The sequence below is a fragment of the Aedes albopictus genome, chromosome 2, assembly GCF_035046485.1.
Source record: "Aedes albopictus strain Foshan chromosome 2, AalbF5, whole genome shotgun sequence".
Lineage (NCBI taxonomy): Eukaryota > Metazoa > Arthropoda > Insecta > Diptera > Culicidae > Aedes > Aedes albopictus.
Genome location: NC_085137.1, coordinates 22910549 through 22933278, shown reverse-complemented (window position 1 = coordinate 22933278; position 22730 = coordinate 22910549). Strand labels below are relative to the sequence as shown.

The window sequence follows — 22730 nt, the reverse complement described above, 5'->3', positions numbered from 1 at the left end:
TTCGGAGTAGAACCCGAGTGGTTGCCACGAAGTACCGGAAAGCTGTTGGAGAACAGCTCCAGCTGCGGAATTGGATGCATCAATCATTAGAGCTAACGTTTTATTCGAATCCGGGTAGTGCAGCAACACAGATTCTGCTAACGACTTTTTGCAGCGGTCAAATGCCAGTAAAGTATGTTCACTCCACTGCAGTTTCCTGTTATCGTTCTTTCTGTTATCCGGAATCATTTTACGTAATGCCAACTGTTGGTCGACCGCTTTTGGTATGAACCCCTTATACACATTCACAAGTGCAAGAAATCGTCGAAGTTCTTTCACCGTGGTTGGTAGTGCGTAGTTGGCAACCGCTTGCACCCGCGACGGCAATGGGCTAATTCCTTCTTGATTCACCCGATAACCAAGGAACTCAACTTCTTCCTGTGCAAATCGGCTTTTGGCAATATTAATAACCAACCCGTGTTTTTGTAAACGCTTCAAAACAATGCGAACATGTTGGCTATGTTCTTCTGCGCAAGACGATGCAATGCAGACGTCGTCAATGAACACGATTACGAAGTCCAAATCCCCTAGTACTTTGTTCATAAACCTTTGAAAGGTTTGGCTTGCGTTACAAAGTCCGAATTGCATACGGGTAAATTCAAATAACCCAAAAGGGATAATTACCGCGGTTTTGGGTATATCATCCTCTTCGACTGGTATTTGGTGGTATGCTCGTTCCAAATCTATAACGGTGAAAATTTTCTTACCTTGTAGGGAGTTGAGCAGATCATGAACATGGGGAACTGGATAGCGATCTGGCGTCGTCACTCTGTTCAACTGGCGGTAGTCCCCTACAAATCTCCATTGGCCATCTTTCTTCGGAACACAGTGAAGGGGGCTGGCCCAACTGCTGCTCGACGGACGACAGATCCCCAACTCCATCATTAAGGCAAACTCTTCTTTAGCGGCTTTCAGCTTCTCTGGATGCATCCGACGAGCCTTGGACGCAATTGGAGGGCCTTTCGTGATAATATGGTGCGAAACTTCATGGCTCACTGTGCTTCGCATTGCTGTTGGCTGTGTAACTTGACGGAACTCAACAAGTAGATCGTGGTAGGGATGGTTTACGTTGACAGTGGTAATGCTGTGTATACTTGTCGTCATCACGCTGCCTTTCGATCGCAAGTTTGTTGTGGAGTCGATTAACGTTTTATTGCGTAGGTCGACCAGCAACCCAAAGTGCGCCAGAAAATCAGCACCAATTAACGCGTGGCTAACGTCCGCTACCAAAAAATTCCACGTTAGTTTTCTTCTCAAACCAAGATCGGTGGAGACGAATTTTTTCGAGTATGCTTTTATCGACGTTCCATTAGCTGCGTGTAGCAAGAAGGGAATCGGCTCGTTGAATCGGTCGTTTGTCGTAGCGGGTATAATAGAAACGTCTGAGCCGGTATCGACGAGGAATCGCATTCCACTAGTTTTGTCCATCAGCATGAGTCGTCGGCTGGAAAACGATTCACTCACCTGCGCCGATTCAGGTGAGCAATACTCTAGTTTTTTGAAGCACCACAATTACACGGCTGGCGGCACCGCTCGGCCTGATTCCCGTATTTACGGTGATACCAACAAAGAACAGTAGCAGCGCTGGTGGTCTTTGAGCGAGAAGTAGAGCGATTCCTACGGGGGGCCGAGGAATCTTGTTTGAGTCGCCGTATCCATAAGCGTAACTTGGTCATAGGTCTAGGGGGGACGAAGGCCATGTCGATATAGATTTTTTGTACTATAAAGATACTTATCGCATGAATCTGGTGATTTTTTTTCGAAATGAAATATTCTGGAGGGGGCCAGGCCCCCCTGGCCACCACCTATTTACGCCAATGGCCGTATCTCCGTACTGAGCACTTCCAATCGTTCCTTCAGGTCTTCCATTTGATCGAACACAGCATTCGGAGCCGGTGCGGGAGTTGAAGCGACAGCGGCTACTCGCGGCGTTTCGATTAGCTTGTCTGCCATCTCTGCTAGTTTCAGAAGCGTCCCGTCACTGATGGTTAGAACCGGCCGGATGTGGTGCGGCATTCGTTGAAGAAAAAGCATTTTTAGGAGTTCGTCATTCACGTTCAAGCCGGTTGCCAATTCCTGCATTTTGGCCAGCAGGTGGGTGGGGCGCATATCGCCAAGATCTGATGACCCTAGCAAGCGTTCCAGACGCACACCTGGTGAAAGCGCGAACCGGGAAATCAAGCGATCCTTAACGCTTTTGTATTTGTCTTGCTGCGGTGGAGCGGTCACCAGATCGGTGACGTGACAGATCACTGATTGATCAAGCTTCGCCACAATGTGGTAAAATTTGGTGTCGTCTTTGGTCACGTTTCCCAACACAAACTGCGCTTCTGCTTGAGCGAACCACATCTCCGGGTCCGTCTTCCAAAACTCCGGAAGCTTCACTGAAACGACGGCGGCTGCTCCAGTGCTGTTTGCTGCGTCGGCAGGGTTAGCCATGTTTGAGGTTAGGTTACACTGGCGTTTAAAAAAACGGAATTTCACGCGAATTTTAGCGAACCGGATTGAAAATTTGCCGAGAATCACGTCGGGGTCACCACTGTGGGGGATCGGAACTGTTTGCGATAACAAACGGACGGTTTAAAGACTACAATGGTTTATTTCTATTTAAATGTTTACAACGAGTCTTCACTTGGTTCGCGCCGGTTTTGTACTGACTCTCCTCTCTTGACAGCTCCGTCTAGGGTGGCTCTTAAAGTATGGTAGAACTAGGGTGTACCCATACTCCATTCGACTCGGTCCATAGCAGTGCCTTTCCAGTGTCGCACTCTGAGAACCAAACTCCAAGGAACACCTGCAAAGGTTTGTCCAGTTTATTCAAGCATTCTTTCAAAGCTTGCTTCAAAAATATCATTTACTGGTGGTTCTCTAACAAATTTCTACTTGATATTTTTGTTTCTCCAGGAATTTCTTCAGAAACTTTGTATACTTATCCCTTCAGAAATTGTATAAGAAATTCTTCCCTCCCCCTAGATATTCGATCTTGATGCGATGGGAGGGCTTGGCACATTAACGCGTTAGCGCTAGTTGATTCACCACCGCTTGGACTTTGAGCTAGATAGGGTGACGAAGGGTATTATCGGCAGGTTTGTTCTCTTCGTCATGGGGGGTTTTTGTAGGTCGAATTGTAGGCCGATTATATTGAGTATGTATAATCGGTAAAACTAACTTATAAGTCAGCAACATTTATTTTTCGTACCGACCAAGGCTAAACAGAAATTACCCAATCATCTCTCTTTTGGATTATTTACCAATGCGAGAACTCAATAATGAGTCCGGAGTTGACCAAAGCTCATAGCTATCGCAGTCGCAGTTGACAACCGGAAAACCTGAAAGATGTTGCACCGCATCATAATGAAACAACAATTCATTGATTGCGCTTGTAGATTCTAAGCACTACATGGATCCTTAGGGCTCATTCACGAAAGTTCTTGGGTAACCTAGAACATCTTTGGAAAAAAGTTCATTACACAACAATTCTCCATGGACCTGTAGGATGTTGCACACAGAGCCGTAGCGTGCGGTTGGCCAGGTTGGCCCCCGCCAAGGGCGTCAACCTCAGAGGGGCGCCGAAAAGGCCTGATGCTAAAAACAAACAGGATGAATGTTATCATGATTTCACTGTTTAAAATATCTTAAACTGATAATGATTTTTACGTTCGTCCGATTTCTCTAAAAGTTAGATTTTTTCTAAATTATTTGGAATACCACGATGTTGACAAACCTTTTTTATGTTTTTTCAATGACAAAGCGAAATCAATATGCTTTCGAAATTCTAGTGAAAGTTTCTTTCTAATGATTCCTTAACATTCTTGAGGTTACTTCCGAGGTCATTCATCGCATTCATTCAAACATTTTATAGCGTTGACAAAAAGTATTTTAAATGTAAAATATTCAGATGATGCTCTTTCTGTTCATACAATTTTTTATGTTTCTTTGGGCTTAAAACTCTTGTAAATCAAGCACAAACCTTATAAGTCGTATTCGCCCAAAAATCTTTCAGTGAGATTTTATTTGTTTTTCTTCAACTCAAAGAATTTCTGCTGGATTCCCTTAGAAACTCCTCCAGGAAGGCTTTCAGGAAGTTTTCTAGGATTTTTTCAGAAACTATTCAAGGGATTCCTCTGGACTTCCTTCAAGAATTTTATTGGATAATCTTCCATAGTTCCATGAAGAAACAAGAAACTTCTGCAGATATTCTTTCAAAAATATTTCAGAAATTATTTTCTTCAAGGAGTTCTTCCACAGATTCCTTAAAAAATTCTTCTAAGGGTTGATACTTCTAACAATTTTATTTCACTATTTTTCCTGGGTTCATCCTGGAAAATCTTCAACGAATTTCTTTAGAAACTTTTCAAAATTTTTTTCCATTTTTAAGATTCCAGCAAAACAATTCTGTAAGGATTACGGATTATGATTAATGATCTGCCATAGATTCCTATAGAAGTTTTTTAGAAAGTCATCTATAAGTTATTTTAGAAATCCAACCAGCTTTAGAAAGATAAAAATCCCTCATATCACTTAGAAAATTCCAGCCTCCTGTCACGCGGCCATGTTTTTGAGGTCAGCATCAAAATCCAGGAACGATTATTGACTGTGGCTGAATCATATCAATAACAATTATAAATTTCATGGAAACTTTATTCCCGTGACGAAGACGAGCCGATACTATTACGACTTCATTTTTAAATAAATAATTGCGAAATTAAAAATCATGTTTTGCTTAAACTAACGATTTAAAAAAAAGAAAAAAAAATTGGTTGTGAAAAAAAGTGTCGCCGCTTTTGATTTTTGCTCCTGGAATTGTGTTTGTTTACAAACTTTGCGCTGTCATGGGGAACCAAGCCGCCGAGCCGCCGCTATTATGTTCAACGAGGCGGCTGGAAGTGGGAACCAGAGATGTTGGCTCGTTATTTTCCTGTGGGGCAGTATTGCGGTGACAGGAGGCTGGGCTGAATCATATCAATAACAATTATAAATTTTATGGAAACTTTACTCCCGTGACGAAGACGAGCTGGTACTATTACGACTTCATTTTTAAATAAATAATTACGAAATTAAAAATCATTTTTTGCTTAAACTAACGACCTTTTCAAGTGAAAAAAAAAATTGGTTGTGAAAAAAAGTTTCGCCGCTTTTGATTTTTGCTCCTGGAATTATGTTTGTTTACAAACTTTGCGCTGTCATGGGGAACCAAGCTACCGAGCCGCCGCTATTGTGTTCAACGAGGCGGCTGGAAGTGGGAACCAGAGATGTTGGCTCGTTATTTTCCTGTGGGGCAGTATTGCGGTGACAGGAGGCTGGAGAATTCTCCCAGGTATTCCGTGAGAAAATCTGCCATTGATTTCATTCAAAACTTCTTTCTTTTGCAATCCTTCCATGGATTCCTCCAGGAATTTCTTCACAAAACCTTTTAAGGAAACTTTTTCAGGGATTCCTTCGAGAATTCAGAAACTCTTCCAATGGTTCTCCAAATTTTTTACAGCCAGTCCTTCAGGTATATTCAGGAATTGCTCCAGGAATAAATGACCACGTTTTTTGCCAATTAACAATGTTCAATTGTCGTGGGGCGCCAATCCAGCCAAGGGCGCCATGGGACCACGCTACGGCTCTGGTTGCACAGCATCAGTAATATAATGAAAATCCATATATTGCCCTTGTAGATCTTAAGTGCTCCACACAATGCATCCGTTTGCGTGTGCGTGACAGTAGTTTGACACATTTCCCATGGGAAAACTGTCAAAAAAACGCAAACCTCGACGGAACGGACGCTATGTGTTCCAGGCTTTAGGCTTCGCGACTCCGAATCACAGAAACTACTGGTACGACGACGAATGTGAACAGTTGAAAAACGAGAAGAATGCAGCATGGGCGAGAATGCTGCAACACCGAGAGAGAATGAGGCACGTTACAGACAGGCGCGGAACAGGCAGAACTCAGTCTTCCGGATGAAGAAGCGCCAGCAGGAAGAACGAGATCGCGAAGCGATGGAAGAGCTGTACCGCGCTAAGGACGCACGAAAGTTCTACGAGAAGCTGCACCGCTCGCGCAGAGGCTCTGTGCCACAAGCCGACATGTGACGAGAATATCACGGGAATATTGTCACGAGCGAGCGTGAGGTGGTCGAGATGTGGCGGCAGCATTACGATGAGCACCTTAATGGCGACGTTGCACGTACCGAAGGAGGCGTGGTAGCAGATCTAGGAGTATCTGCACAGGACGAAAGACTTCCGGCCCCTGAGCTCCAAGAGATTGAGGAGGAGGTTGGCCGGTTGAAAAACTACAAAGCCGCTGGAGCAGACCAACTACCAAGCGAGCTTCTAAAATACGGAGGAATGGATGGAAGGTATCGTGTGTCCCATCTACAAAAAGGGCGACAAGTTCGATTGCGGGAACTACCGCGCGAACACTACTACACTACTGAGCGCTGCCTACAAGATACTCTCTCAAAATTTTTGCCGCCGTCTATCACACGTCTATCGTCTATCACAAGTTTATTGCAAGAGAGTTCGTGGGGTAATATCAGGCTGGATTCATGGCTGAACGCGCTAAAACGGACCATCCGCCAAGTCATGCAGAAATGCCGCGAATACAACGTGCCCACACATCACTTGTTCATCGATTTCAAATCGGCGTATGATACAATCGATCGAGAACAGCTATGGCAGATTATGCACGATTACGGATTCCCGGATAAACTGATACGATTGATCAAGGCGACGATGCATCGAGTGATGTGCGTAGTTCGAGTATCAGGAACGCTCTCGAGTCCCTTCGAATCTCGCAGAGGGTTACGGCAAGGTGATGGTCTTTCGTGCTTGCTGTTCAACATTGCTTTAGAGGGTGTAATAAGGAGAGCGAGGATATTCACGAGTGGAACGATTTTCACGAAGTCCTTTCAGCTGCTTGGTTTCGCTGATGATATTGATATTATAGCTCGCAAATTTAAGACGATGGCGGAAACGTACATCCGACTAAAGAGTGAAGCCAGGCGAATCGGATTAGTCGTTAATGTGTCTAAGACAAAGTACATTATGGCAAAGGGCTCCAGGGAGGAATCTCCGCGCCCGCCACCCCGAATTTATATCGACGGTGATGAAATCGAGGCGGTTGAAGAATTCGTGTACTTGGGCTCACTGGTGACCGCCGACAACGACACCAGCAGAGAAATTCAGAGGCGCATTGTGGCAGGAAATCGCGCTTACTTTGGACTCCGCAGAACTCTACGATCGAATAAAGTTCGCCGTAACACGAAGTTAACCATCTACAAAACGCTGATTAGACCGGTCGTCCTCTATGGGCACGAAACATGGACCCTACGTGCAGAAGACCAACGCGCCCTTGGAGTTTTCGAACGGAAGGTATTGCGTACCATCTACGGCGGAGTGCAGATGGAAGACGGGACTTGGAGAAGGCGAATGAACCACGAGCTGCATCAGCTGCTGAGAGAACCAACCATCGTCCATACCGCGAAAATCGAGAGGCTACGGTGGGCGGGTCACGTCATCAGGATGTCGGATAGCAACCCGACTAAAATGGTTCTCGAGAGTCATCCGACCGGTACAAGAAGACGTGGAGCGCAGCGAGCTAGGTGGGTCGACCAAGTGGAGGACGATCTGCGTACCCTACGCAAAGTGCGGAACTGGAGACAAACAGCCATGGACCGAGTGGAATGGAGACGGCTACTATGTACAGCAGAGGCCACCCCGGCCTGAGCCTGATCGGTAAGGTAAGTACATAATATTATGGAGACGCATGGTTAGTTTGTAATTTTACAGAATCTTTATTAGCTCACATCGCACACACCTATCTCGAGGAGGTTCACTTAGATGTAGTATCACTTACTAGCACGTGGTCACATTCTCATCATTGAAACTGAATCCCATATTCAAAAACAAGCCACACACCTCCCGATCGTTACGGAGAGGAGTCATCGTGCGAGTGGCAATGGCAGGCATGCGCGCGCAAAGCAAACCCTATCCTATCATCCCAACACACATTCGGTTATCAAATTTCGCCAAATGAACTGATTACCGTTTTATTGTGATTATTGCCATTGGCAAATGAACGAATTTCTCGGTCGCCGTCGTTGCGTTGTTGGTTGTTTGTTTTTGTGCCGGACTCGGCCAAGTAGTATTATTCGGTGATACGGTCCGAGTGGAGGTTCCCGGCTTCTGCTCTCTGTTTAAATCAAATTCCCCCGGAAAGAAACTGACCTTTGATCGTTTGGATTGAGCTGTCGAACTAAAAATGACGGATTGCTCACTGTGCCAGTATGTCGGTGAGTTGTTTGAATCTGCTGTGTGATGTTTCCCTCATGACTGAACTTTTTCGACATTTTCCAGAACTTTTCGTCAAATATTACCTCTACGCATGGGCGGCTGGACTGGGGTTGTGGTTCCTGTTGATCTTGGCCTCGAAAGTGGGAAGCGATGGAAACAAGCTAAGATATTACGCCAAGTACGGCATGATTTACTGCGCAACGCAGGCCTTCACCACGCTGTTTGCACCTTTTTCGCTGCTGAGGCCGCGGAATCCCGCCAACGCTGGGTAAGTACAAGAGAGTGATTTTCAAAATGTTTTATTATCATCCTAAACAAAGTTATTGATCGATTTTACAATTTTCAGTATAATTTGTGCAGTGGCATCGAAAGCTTCAAGCCTGCTGCCCATCACCTGGGAACTTCGAAATGCCCGAATTCTGAGGGAAGCGGAAGGGGCGGTCGTGATGGCCAACCACCAGTCGTCGATGGATATTTTGGGTAAGTAGGGCTTACCATTGAACTTGGGCATTAACGCTTTCGGTGGCGACATGGTCAAAGTACCGAATATCTCGATTCGATATACACCTGATAAAGAATTCGGACTATGTTTTGACGGAGCCAGCTAAACGCTTTTACAATTCAGTCATGATGACGCGAAGCTTGCGCAATCTTCGGGGAGCAGTCAGTGGGCTTGTGATAAGACGCACTGATTGTGAGAGCTTATCATAATTTACGGGAATCGGTAAAAATAAATGGTGCATTTCAATAACTCGTTTATAGACTGATGCATTTTCTTCGTTCAAAATTAGATTTCCAGCAGTACATAGTTTACCACTCCCTAGCAGCGCATATGAAACAGAAGAGTCACGGTATCGCAAGTTTTGGTTGCACAGAAATCACTGAAGTCACTGTGGGCGAGCACCACATTATATTTTAAAACCATTATTTAACCCTTTTGATATCATGCTGTTGTATTTTGTACAATACGTTGAAAAAAGTTCACCTGTTCTACACAAATAAGCGTGGTGCTGAACCCTTTTGGAAATAACGTGCTTTTTAGGACTAAGATTTTCCGAAGGTTTTTTGAAAATGTTTACATAATGTCTTTTTTGACTAGCTGGAGTTATTTCAATAATTAATCATCCTATTTGTATATGCTTACAAGCAATCTTGGAATGTTCTGAATCTGTATTCCTCTAAGAATAATGCTTCAGTTGTATTGTTCCAAGAACATGCTTACCGGAATTTTCCAAAAGACAGATTTGCATACTTATATACAGTCAGCATATATTCATCTTAGAGCATAATTCTACACTGATGGGAAATTCTGAAAACTACACTTAACGTTAATATTAGAACGATGAAATTTCCATTTCATTTTATTTGATTCTACATAAAACAAATTCTTGCACGCGAAATTGTAAGCAAGCTCCATACTGCGGACAACCTGTACGTTTACAATCCGATGCAGAATTGTGTTGAAAGCGATGGAGGCCATTTTGTCACAGCGAACTCGATGTAACAATTTTGAGCTGTGTATAGAAATGTCAATTGACGTATTCCCGGAAAGATCCTTGGAAGAATTCATGAGGGTGTTTTCGTAAAAACCTTGAAACTATCACTGGAGGAAACCCTTAAATTTAAAATTCTTGAAGGGAAACCCTGGAGAAATTCTTGAAGAATTTGCTGGAGGTAACACCCTCAAAACACAAGTGAAAAAAACTTATAGAGGAATTTTCGGTGGCCGTGGATGAACTCCTAAAGGATTTCTTGGAGAAAATTTTGAAAGAATTCCTGGATCACTTTTTGGAAAATTTCCTCTCTCATGTATCTGTATCCTGTATCCCTCCGAAAACTGTCTGATTTCTAATCTGATCTACTTCCAATACAAATCGCTGGAATAAATTCCTCTAGAAATTCTTGAAGTAATTCAAAAACATCTTCAGGTATTCCTGGACGCATCCCTGGGGAAATATTTGGGTGCATCAGAGAAGATGATGGAAGGATTTCTGAAATTTTTGAAGGAACCTCTAAATAAAGTTCTGAAGAGAGCCTGAGAAAAATTTCCTGAAGGAATGCCTAAAGGAATTCCTGAAGGAATCCCTGGAGGAATCCGTAGAAGAATCCTTGGAGGAGAAATTCCTCGAGGAATTCGTGGAGAAATGGCTGAAGGAATCCCTGGAGAAATATATCCTTGGAGAAACTCCTGGAGGAAAACCTAGAGGAAAAGTTTCTGAAGAAACCCCTTGAGGGTTTCCTGTAGGAATTCTTGAAAGAATTCTTGGAGATTTTCTTAGGGGAATCACTGGAAGAATTCCTACATAATTTTTTGCGCCAATACCTGGAGGAATCCCTGTAATTTTCTGGAGGAAGAATGCCTGAAGAAATTCCTAAAGGAATTTCCAGAGGAACCTGGGTGCCTGGAAGATTGCCTGGGCAAATTCTGGCTGGAATGACTGGAGCAATTTCTGGAGGAATCCTTGAAGGAATGCCTGGAGGCATTCCCTTAGGAACTGCTGAAAGAATCTCTAGAAAAATTCCTGGAGGAATCCCTGCATATATTTTCGGAGCAATCATTGGTGAAATTCTTGGAAGAATCCCTGGAAGAATTCCTAGAGGAATCTCTGGAGAAATCCCTACATAAATCTTTGAAGGAATCCCTAAAAAAAAACTTGAAAAATCACTAGAGCTATTCCTGGACAAATCCCTGGGGGAGTTCATGGAGGAATGCCTATAGGTATTAGTGTGGGTCATCGGAACCGTTTTCTCAGATCAAAGTTTTTTTGGTTCCGTTTCGAGTCCTGAGTATCTGTGCAAAATTTGAGCACGATCGGTTGCGTCTACATTTTGCGCATTGCAATTGAAATTTGTATAGGATTTTGTAAGGGAAAATATACTTTTTTGCATTTTTGTCATAAGTTGAAAAAGTTTGTCTAAATCTTTTTAACCGATATTGTTATATGATAGCCTAAGATGTTCTAAAAACTTTGTTGAAGACCGCAAAGCGATACGATTCTTGTGATATGATGTGATGTGATATGTTCATAGCCATCGCTAGAACCAAAAACGAATTAGAAAACAAAGTCGTTTCCCTCCCTTCCCTTCCAAGTTCCACTCACAGCACAGTGTATATAACGCCTACAAGTTATGCAACCGAAGCGTGCTGTGCCGCTTGATCTTATATACCTTATTCACCACACAATCTATCACCTTACGAACACCTATCCTTGGATCGCATCATCGACCCAACGGTGACTCCCAGATCTCTCATCCTTTCTGTCTAACAAATACCCCAGTCGGTGCTGGTTGTGGGGATGCAGAGGTGCTCTCGGTCTTTAGTAGCAACAACCAGCACATTCTAACATTCCTTTCCCTTCCCAACTGACTATAAGGACGTGGCCGGCGCCGTTATTGATCCAAAATGTATGAGCTGCTTAAATTGCACTTTAAGAATAAGTGGAGTTCCCAGCCCTTATTCATTTGGATCTCAGTGCAATTGGTACCAGCTCAGATCAATCACGGAGGAGCAACCATTGACATGTATAGTCAGATTTGATCGTTGATCGTTGATCGTTACATGGTTTTAGACAAATTCGAGCTTGTAATGAGAGAAATGCAAAAAAAAGTGTGTTTTCCATGTAAAACCCCATACAAACTTCAAACGCGATGCGCAAAACGTAGACATAACCGATCGTTCCCAAATTTTGCACACTTATTTCGGTCCTGAAATGGGATCAAAAAAGCTTTGATCTGATGGAAAACCATTGAATTTTTCATTTTTCCATATAAACGATGATCCACTCTAATATGCACTGCAAGTGAGCATACACATTGATAGGTTTTTATTGCAAAATGTGAAGTAGAAATGTCCGGTTCATGCGTGCGGTTCATCTCTAGGACTTTCCGGGATGAGATCGGACCCTCCGATAAGCGATTCACAATGGAGAAACAGCTTCGAAGTTCAACAGCCAAGTCAGAATGCCAGTGCGGGACAGGGATCATCGTCGTTCGTCACATCCAGCAATCCGGAACTGGATGTCCAATTCAGAGGAAGTTCTTCGACGGGTCGGGGAACCCAGTACGGCTACGAAAAAGCACCTGACCCTGGATAAAAGCGGCGTAACGGAACGTATTCTGGGAATGCTGTGGTGTCCCGATAAGGATGAATTTACCTACTCCACGACCTTGGAAGTGACCACACATCCACCGACTAAGCGCATAGTTCTACGAGCGGTCATGAGTCTGTTTGACCCATTAGGATTGATGTCATTCTTTGTCATCCACGGCAAGGTGCTCATACAGAATATTTGGAGGGCAAAAACGGACTGGGACGAGCCAATCCCGGAGAGATTATGTCGAAGATGGTTCCAGTGGGCGAAGCTATGTGAACAGCTAAACTGTGTTCGCATTGGCCGTTGTTATTTCCCGGATCGTGGTCCTGGAGACTTAGAATCGCTACAACTTCACGTTTTTGTAGACGCGAGTGAAGGAGCGTACGCCTGCGTAGCGTACTTCAGGGCTACAGCGGAAAGGTGGAATGTGCGCTGGTTGCGGCAAAATCCAAGGTGGCACCGTTGAAGTCCCTGTCCATCCCTCGTTTGGAGTTGCAGGCCGCAATACTGGGTGTACGGTTGAAGAAGATGATTCGCGAAGCGCACAGTTTACCAATCGACGAATGTTTCTACCACACGGACTCCAAGAATGTATTAGCCTGGATAAATTCGGATCACAGAAACTATCGACAGTACGTGGCCGTCAGGATCGGGGAGATACTGACCGAGTCGAATGAGAGAGAATGGCGCTGGATTCCGACGAAGGAAAACGTTGCGGATGACGCTACGAAATGGGGAAATGGACCCTGCTTTTCGCCAGCTTGCCGGTGGTTCCGAGGACCTGAATTCCTGTACCGGTCGGAAAAAGAATGGCCGGTAGACAACCAAGTCAAATATGAGACATCGGAAGAAATTCGGGCATGCCTGGTTCATCGGGAAGACACTAATACGGAAACGATTGAATGGAGTCGTTTTTAAAACTGGAAGCGGCTGTGGCGAAGTGTGGCGTACGTGCAAAGATTGCTGAGCAACCTGCGGAAGAAAGTGCGTAGCGAACCTCTACAATACGGAACGTTGACGCAAGAGGAACTGATTGCTTCAGAAACCTGCATTTGGCGACAGGTACAAGAGGCAGCCTATGGAGAAGAACTTCGAGTACTGGAGACTGCGAAGCGAGAAAATGTACGAGCATGATTGGAACGGAACAGCAAGCTACGTCAGCTATCGCCTTTCCTGGATGCCGCGGGAGTATTGCGCTCAGAGAGCCGCATTCAGAAGGCGTATTTTGCGTCATATGACACCAGGTGTCCCATAATACTTCCCAAGGATAACCCGGTTACAGTGCTACTCGTGGAATCGTATCATAGGAAATACCTCCATGCGAACGGCGAGACGGTGCTGAATGAGATGCGACAGCGGTTCCACATTCCCGGTCATCGAACGCTGATACGTACTATTACGAAATGCTGCTCCCGTTGTACCACGAATGGCACCGCTTCCAACAGCAAGACTTCAAGCTTATGTTCGACCTTTTTCCTACGTAGGCCTGGACTATTTCGGTCAATTGGCGGTGCGCGTAGGCAGAGCGACGGCGAAAAGGTGGATTGCTCTGTTTACGTGCTTGACTATCCGGGCAGTCCACCTGGAAGTAGTCCAGTCTCTCAGTACGGAATCCTGCAAGATGGCCATTCGTCGTTTTGTAGCCCGGCGTGGTGCTCCAGTGGAAATACACAGCGACAATGGCACCAACTTTGTTGGTGCCAATAATGAACTTCGACGAGAAATGGAGAACACTAGCGCTGAACTCGCAGAAACGTTCACCAACACCAATACGAAATGGTGTTTCATTCCGCCTGCAGCGCCTCACATGGGCGGGTCGTGGGAGAGATTAGTACGATCTATCAAGACGGCTCTGGAAGCTATGTACACTACAGGAATCCGGATGAAGAAACCTTCGCAACACTGATCGTCGAAGCTGAAGCCGTCGTAAACTCGCGCCCACTCACTTTCATCCCGGTTGATCCAGGACAGCAAGAGGCTTTAACGCCAAATCATTTTTTGTTGATGAGTTCGAGCGGAGCAACACAGCCGGCGAAGGCTTTGGAGGAGGCCACCCAGGCGTGCAGGAGCAGTTGGAATCTATGTCGGGTCATGGTGGACTCGTTCTGGCGCCGTTGGATACGTGAGTACCTACCCACGATTGCCCGGAGAACTAGATGGTTTAAAGATGTGAAGCCGATACACGTTGGAGATTTGGTGATCATCGTAACCGAGGCAGCTCGGAATGGATGGACAAGAGGTAAGGTCCTTGAAGTGATTCAGGGATCCGATGGAAGAGTACGGCAGGCGATCCTGCAAACATCTTCTGGAGTAGTTCGTCGACCGGTTGCGAAACTAGCAAGACTGGACATCGATGGAGGTAACGTTGGCCAGAACAGTTCCGGACCAAGTTACGGGCCGAGGAATGTTGCCGACTTGGGAATCACTGAGCGATACGCCCCGATTGACTCACAACGACCGCTATGTGGGACTACCTAGCGTTGATCATTTACACTCTCGTGGCCATAGGGCTTTGATAAAGAATAGGGAGATGCAACGTATTGTTTGGACAGGAGAAAAACAGAAACACGTTCTATAGAAGAGTAATAAAAATTGAATTTTCTACTTAAAACTACAATCTAAAATAGGATTAAAACTTATATTCTACGGTGAATTAAAATGCTGAACTTACTGAACTAAGTTTGCCTTAAGAATAGTTGTAGGATTTATATAGGGCAAGAAGATTTGTTGGGATGAGAACAAGAGCGAGGTTAGACTCGATCAACTTCCAAAACAAAAAAAAAACGAAGTTCGCTCAAAAGCGATCCCAACCGCCCAAACGCTCAATTCCCAACAGTAGGGTTAAATTCGTCATATAATATACCGTCGCGTGTTCGGTGACCAACTTTTATTTTGCGAGGTGCATTCATTCAATCATATTTTGATCATATTATTAAACATTTTCAAAATTTCCTCAGCTGTTCTAGACTTTACAATGTTGTGATGCGAAAGGAAGGTTAAAAGGGTGATCCCTCTGTAATTGGCATACTCTAGTCTGTGCTTTTTCTGTAAATTGACCAGCTGGTATGCAATTCATTATCCTCCCAAATCTTTACAATAACCTGCTGGATTGATAGATGCAACTGGTTGCTTCCGTGCTTAAGAATAGTTCGACCGGGATCTCATCTGTCCCAGCAGCCTTACTGCCGGCATCGATTATGGTAGGTAGCCCTGTTCCTGGGTCAGCTTTCATTGTAACCATTCAACACATTTTCCAAGTGCTCCTTTCACCTGGCTGCCACCATTGTTTTGTCTGTCAGCAAATTTCCTTCCCGGTCATTGCACTGGTACTGTCTTGTACCGCGCACCATTGATAGTTACATAAAGCCTCCGCATATCGTTTTTGTCCATATTTTGTTGCGCTTCAGCAATCACATTCTCTTCGTGCTGCTGTTTTTTTTTCTACTGTGGTAATTCGTTTCTCAACGGCTCTTGCCACCCTGTGCCGCTTCTTGTTGAGCCGGATACCGGCCACTAGCATTCGGCTTATGGTGACATTCTTTTCGTTCGTCACTCGTTGACACTTCTCATCGAACCAACCATTCCTACGTTTGCGTCGCTGAGCGGTACCTATCACCTTTTGTGCTATTATTGCCACTTCTTCATGGATAAACCACCATATACTGTTGACATCTCCATCCTCTCGTCCAACTTCTGATTGTACTGTGCAGCAAGTCCTTCGGCTGACAAGCGTTGGACATTGAAACGGATCGTTCTGTTGTTTTTAACTCGTGACGCTGGAAAATTGCGCCCGGATTTTTGCGACTACAATGAATCGAGTCAATATTCGGACCTCTGCAGGACCTCACATCTATGACGTCCGAAAAATGTCGTCTGTCGACCAGCACGTTGCCTATCTGCGAGCAAGTGTCACAATTCGGGTGTTGCTAGGTGTGTTTTCTCAGATATTCTTACGTATTATGTAGGTACTGCTGATTGCCATCAGCGAATGGGAGGGATCCACCGCTCGGAATTCGCGTATCTCCTGGATAGCTACCACATTAACAGCATCATTCTGCAGTTCACGAGCCTGGAACCCAACACGTGCGGGTTCATTTAAAGTTCTCACGTTTCCGACTTTCCAATCGTTGTCCTTAATTCCTTGCCGGGTCTGTTGCCGTTGAATCAATCCGTATACTCTACTATTGCTTTTCTTGGTCTTTGGAGGTTTTCAGCAGGCTATTTTATCGAGGCCACGCTGACTACATCACGCTGAAGGGGCTACCTACTTAGGTATAACTGACGTGATACAGCATTTTTTACTCATCCACTGGATGCTAGGAAAGACGCTGTTTGAGCCACATCTCCTTGGTGAACAGACGCTCGGGACGCACCTCCTCAATTTAGCTGAAGTCAGAAGGCAACAGTGTCCAGACTGCTTTACCAGCTAAGCACACAATTCTTAGCTGGCGGCCTTTGTCATTGCTTGACCCGTGGAAGTATGAGGTAGGAACTTGTGAGGACCAGAGCTATGTTGAACGTTATCCTTATCCATCGATTGACCGTTTTGCAGCCTTTTCCGGTGAAGTATCAAGCAAATATGTTTTAGTTGCTGTTACTACTATGAATGCCTTACAAATGATACTATACCTATCATTGAAAACGATGAAAGTTTAAAAAATTACATCTTTCACCCAAATCTTCCTTTATTCACCAGGTCTTGAAATCCTGTGGAGCACCATGCGCAACGTGATCTCCATCGCCAAGAAGGAAATGCTGTTCATCATCCCCTTCGGTCCCGCGGCATGGCTGGCCGGCATCACCTTCATCAACCGCAAGAACCGCCCATCGGCGATGAAAACCCTCGATGGCTGCAAGCGCAAAATGGTCGAGCAGGGCTTCAAGATGTACATCTACCCGGAGGGTACTCGGTATCCGGAACGGGGTATGCTTCCCTTCAAGAAGGGTGGCTTCCACACGGCCATCGAAGCGGGGGTCCCTATCATTCCGGTTGTATTCTCGCACATTTACTTCATTGATGCCAAAAAGTATAGCTTTAAGCCTGGTCATGTGATCATGAACGTTTTGGAACCGATTCCGACCAAGGGCCTAACCAAGGACAATCTGGATGAGCTGATAAAGCGAACTCGGGACGCAATGTTGGCCGAGTACGAGAAGCTTACGGCCGAAATGGATGCCAACTTGGCTGATCCCAAGTGGGTGCGGGCCAGTCGGCCACGGTTTGTTTCGTACGATGGTAAGAAAACGAATTAGGAATGATTTGTTGAGTTCAGGATACCGGAATTTATCCAAAATAAAGGTATTGATTCATGATTCGCGTGTAATTTGCTTTTTTTTTATATGAAAGAAAATTTCGATTGAAGTCTACTACTACTGATGTTGACTTCGTTACTCAGTGAAACAAACCGATGGCAACGATAAAAGATTATCCTAATCCAAAGTTCACAGTGATAATGGCATCTAAGCTGGACGTTTGCCATTGAACTGTGATTAATGGGACTCACGGTGGTGCGTATTTTTTTCCTGGATGTAATTGCCGTAAGTCAATGGCTTGCCTTGCGTGGGGTGTGTTGTACGCAAGTAGTTTTATCAGCTGAGCTCTGTATGAACGTTGTTTTATTGTGGATAGGTGTTACTGAACCGTGCGTTAACTGATGTGTAAGCTATGTTAATCATATTTATCAGCAGTATGATAACAATTTACGATTACGTAGCAAAGGGATTAAGATAACTGATATTGAATTAGTTAAATATTTTCTCGGAAGTGAATGATTAAGGTGTGAACAATTCGACTTAAAAACATTATGTTTGGTAATATTTTCAATATGTTTCAAACCAAGGTTTAACCCCTTTCATTCACAAGACGCGACGCGAGACAAGACATAACACTTATCGTTCTTACAATCGTCAAGGATTTAAAAAATTACCTTTTCTGTCGACCGGTTTCGGGCGCGATGTTGCCCATCTTCGGGACAATGTCCGACTGGTTACGTTGTCGTACGATGTTCGTACTCGTCCGCAGAAGAGAAATGTTTTATTTGATGGTGGTGTCAGCCAGATCGAAGAGGCACGATGTGATGGGGGGATCGTCTTCGTTCATCAATGGTTCACGGCGTGTGTATGGGAAAGGTTTATAACAAAAAATTGGGCATCGCCAAATTTTTCGCTATTCAAAAATAGAGACTTCCAGCTTTCATTTGCACGGTCCCTCAAAAAAATCCACCGAGGGATCTCGAACAACTTTTTCAGAATACTGTTTTTCCCCATACAAAATGAACGGTTCCAAATTAATCCCTATTTCTACTTAACAAACATACCCAATTTTTGTATGAAAAAGTTCCCCCGATGGAATATTTCGATGTTGGGCTTGAATGAAAGCTAGTAGCGTCAACTTTCACGTAACGTAAAAATTAGCGATGCCTATTTTTTTGTAATAAATTTCTTATACCAGACACACCGTGGGTTCCTCAGTGTTGGTGATGAACATTGATTCCCAGGCGTTTAAATGCGAAGCCTTTCTGACCGGTTTAATCAGCTTCGCATTTTTCCAATTTATATTGTGATGAGATGCCGCCGCATGCACCGCCACCCCTGATTCGTTGGTTTTGTTTGTTTCAACTGCTGTTTTATGTTCTCTCAGGCGCACCCTCATCTTCCGGCGTGTTTGGCCAATATAGACTGCCGGACAGTCATCGCAGGGTATTCGATATATTCCTGACTGTTCTTCTGGTGGTACTTTATCTTTGAGGTTACACAATAGGTCCCGAAGTGTGTTGTCGCTCTTGTGTACCACGTGAAGTCCTTGTCGTTGCAATGTGTTTTTGATTGGGTTTGTGGTTTTTGGGTAAAATGGTAGGCTAATTCGCTTTACTTCTTGTGTGTTGGGCTGCAGTGTTGTAATGTCTTGTCGCTGTTTTTTTCGTTTGTGTTTTTGTAATATTTTTTCTATGAACCTTTTGTCGTACCCATTGACTTCAGCCGCTTTGTAAATCCGAGATTTTTCTTCGTCAAATTCGGTCTTATCCATGGGCACGTTATAGAGCCGGTGCACCATTGAATGGAATGCAGCTTTTTTCTGGGAACCGTAGTGGTTGGAGTCAGAGGTTATGTAGCGGTCTGTTGAGGTTGGTTTTCGGTAAATGTCGAATTTCAACGTACCGTCGTCATTTCTGTTTATCGTTAAGTCGAGGAAGGGCAGTGTCCCATTCACTTCTTTTTCAACTGTGAAATTTATTGACGTGTGCTGGGAATTGAGCATTGTCAAAGTCTGGTCTAGGTACCGTTCTTTTATAGGGGCAAAAACGTCGTCCACATAGCGTCTCCATACCCGCGGGAAAAGTTTGTTCTTCTGAGCTTCGGTTTCGAAATCGCTCATAAAAACGTCTGCTAATAGGGGTGACAATTTGCTTCCCATACTAAGCCCAAAGGTTTGTTTATAAAATTTCCCTCTAAATGAGAAAAAGTTTTGATGCATACACACCTGTGCGATGGAAAGGTACGCTTCAATGTGGTTCGGCGGTGCTCGGCTCCGTTCCAAGTGTCGGCGTAGACTCTGCAGGGCATCGTTGACTGGAACGCTCGGAAACAATGCTGCGACATCGAACGTTTTTGCCCCTATAAAAGAACGGTACCTAGACCAGACTTTGACAATGCTCAATTCCCAGCACACGTCAATAAATTTCACAGTTGAAAAAGAAGTGAATGGGACACTGCCCTTCCTCGACTTAACGATAAACAGAAATGACGACGGTACGTTGAAATTCGACATTTACCGAAAACCAACCTCAACAGACCGCTACATAACCTCTGACTCCAACCACTACGGTTCCCAGAAAAAAGCTGCATTCCATTCAATGGTGCACCGGCTCTATAACGTGCCCATGGATAAGACCGAATTTGACGAAGAAAAATCTCGGATTTACAAAGCGGCTGAAGTCAATGGGTACGACAAAAGGTTCATAGAAAAAATATTACAAAAACACAAACGAAAAAAACAGCGACAAGACATTACAACACTGCAGCCCAACACACAAGAAGTAAAGCGAATTAGCCTACCATTTTACCCAAAAACCACAAACCCAATCAAAAACACATTGCAACGACAAGGACTTCACGTGGTACACAAGAGCGACAACACACTTCGGGACCTATTGTGTAACCTCAAAGATAAAGTACCACCAGAAGAACAGTCAGGAATATATCGAATACCCTGCGATGACTGTCCGGCAGTCTATATTGGCCAAACACGCCGGAAGATGAGGGTGCGCCTGAGAGAACATAAAACAGCAGTTGAAACAAACAAAACCAACGAATCAGGGGTGGCGGTGCATGCGGCGGCATCTCATCACAATATAAATTGGAAAAATGCGAAGCTGATTAAACCGGTCAGAAAGGCTTCGCATTTAAACGCCTGGGAATCAATGTTCATCACCAACACTGAGGAACCCACGGTGTGTCTGGTATAAGAAATTTATTACAAAAAAATAGGCATCGCTAATTTTTACGTTACGTGAAAGTTGACGCTACTAGCTTTCATTCAAGCCCAACATCGAAATATTCCATCGGGGGAACTTTTTCATACAAAAATTGGGTATGTTTGTTAAGTAGAAATAGGGATTAATTTGGAACCGTTCATTTTGTATGGGGAAAAACAGTATTCTGAAAAAGTTGTTCGAGATCCCTCGGTGGATTTTTTTGAGGGACCGTGCAAATGAAAGCTGGAAGTCTCTATTTTTGAATAGCGAAAAATTTGGCGATGCCCAATTTTTTGTTATAAACCTTTCCCATACACACGCCGTGAACCATTGATGAACGAAGACGATCCCCCCATCACATCGTGCCTCTTCGATCTGGCTGACACCACCATCAAATAAAACATTTCTCTTCTGCGGACGAGTACGAACATCGTACGACAACGTAACCAGTCGGACATTGTCCCGAAGATGGGCAACATCGCGCCCGAAACCGGTCGACAGAAAAGGTATTTTTTTAAATCCTTGACGATTGTAAGAACGATAAGTGTTATGTCTTGTCTCGCGTCGCGTCTTGTGAATGTCAGTTTGTTCTTACGTTAGCGCAAAACATAAAAATGAGTGTTTAACCCCTTCCACCTTTTTTGCAATGTCAAAGTGTCATTGAACGTCTCTACCCGATATCACTCTTCTCTCAATAGAAAGGTTTGTTACATTTCAATTGAAAGTACTTCACATATTGTCCGCTAATCTGGCAGTAGATATATGTTGCTAAGCCAAGGTGCTTGCGGTGATCTTCCATAATGCATATTTCACCCACGCTAGCTAGTCTCGGCCTAGCGCCTTGCTATCGAGTAAGGTGTGCTCCAGACTTTTGTCGTACTGCTATTTTATCTCTAATTGAGCAGGTTGCAGTCAAGCCCCTCAATAGTTGTCGCACGTGGTTGCGGTTTCCATTGTTGGTGTGTAGGAAAGAACGAAAGTGAGGGTGTATTGTTGATCGTATCAGAAGCTTACCGTCTGATGGGGTGGATTCATTATAATACAGGGAAAGTAGATTACGATAAAGCATCCAACCATTTCTATGGCGTACACAAGCCATCTATACGATCAAACTGAAATCTGATCCTGCATTGAATAACTTGTGCGGAAGATGATCTAAAAGGCGACAGGTGAAAATACAGTCTTGTAAAATACCACCATTTTTGACACAAAATAAACTACATTTTCTCCGTGAACGTGAACGTGAAATCTTATTTTACCGCAGATTCTTATGGAGTCCGTAGTAGACTCATCCAAAACCGTTGAGGAGTTGTGCAGTTCTCGTTCAATGTTAGCCTTTAAATTGTGTTTGCTCATCAATAGCTCGAATAGTTCAAATTGAACTTTTTCCAAGTTACACCTCACTTGCAAATTGGGGAACATTGATAGAGTGACTTTTGTGCTACAAATCTAGTACTACACGAACGTGCCCCATAGAAGTGAGTGTTCGTCCGCAATGCGTTAACGGTTAACGGCAAGTGTACCCACTACTGTCCTTAACCCTGCACATTTCGGTTTGTGACAAGAAGCCTTTGCCTTTAGTTTCTACAAGAACTTCAGCAGTATCCAAGCAGTAGCCAAACTGTTCTATTTCTTCAAACTCCGCTTCTTCCAGTCGGTGTTTTGTACTCCTTTTCTTACGGTTAGCTTGCAGGGCCGGACACTGGACACCATCTCGCCCAATGTGGAGGACCATGGTGCACTTCAGCGGTGGCCTACACTATGATAATTCCTTTTAGGGAAGGGTCTAAAGGGTGGTACGGTCAAATTTTGGTCATACAATTTTTTTTTCATAACTTTAG

The 22730-nt window shown here is 44.3% G+C and overlaps 2 protein-coding genes across 2 annotated transcripts; one reads left to right on the top strand and one right to left on the bottom strand.

Annotated features, from left to right (window-relative positions):
• Positions 1–1848: 1848 nt before the first annotated feature.
• On the bottom strand, positions 1849–2478 carry LOC134285985 (uncharacterized). The gene has a single exon (XM_062847549.1). It carries the CDS (start codon positions 2476–2478, stop codon positions 1849–1851), a length of 630 nt encoding a protein of 209 aa, XP_062703533.1.
• Positions 2479–8048: 5570 nt separating this feature from the next.
• LOC109429617 (1-acyl-sn-glycerol-3-phosphate acyltransferase-like) lies at positions 8049–17743 on the top strand. Its single transcript, XM_029864103.2, has 4 exons — positions 8049–8320; positions 8385–8589; positions 8668–8801; positions 17112–17743. The coding sequence occupies exons 1-4, from the start codon at positions 8290–8292 to the stop codon at positions 17666–17668; spliced, it is 927 nt and encodes a 308-aa protein (XP_029719963.2). The 5' UTR covers positions 8049–8289; the 3' UTR covers positions 17669–17743.
• Positions 17744–22730: the final 4987 nt, after the last annotated feature.

What these genes read in the sequence shown, in the direction of transcription:
- LOC109429617 (XM_029864103.2), top strand. Translation starts at nt 8,290, where the DNA reads ATGACGGATTGCTCACTGTGCCAGTATGTCG. An exon ending in CTCACTGTGCCAGTATGTCG is followed by an intron (nt 8,321 to 8,384) that starts GTGAGTTGTTTG and finishes GACATTTTCCAG; the next exon opens with AACTTTTCGTCAAATATTAC. An exon ending in CGGAATCCCGCCAACGCTGG is followed by an intron (nt 8,590 to 8,667) that starts GTAAGTACAAGA and finishes TACAATTTTCAG; the next exon opens with TATAATTTGTGCAGTGGCAT.
- LOC134285985 (XM_062847549.1), bottom strand. Translation starts at nt 2,478, where the DNA reads ATGGCTAACCCTGCCGACGCAGCAAACAGCACTGGAGCAGCCGCCGTC.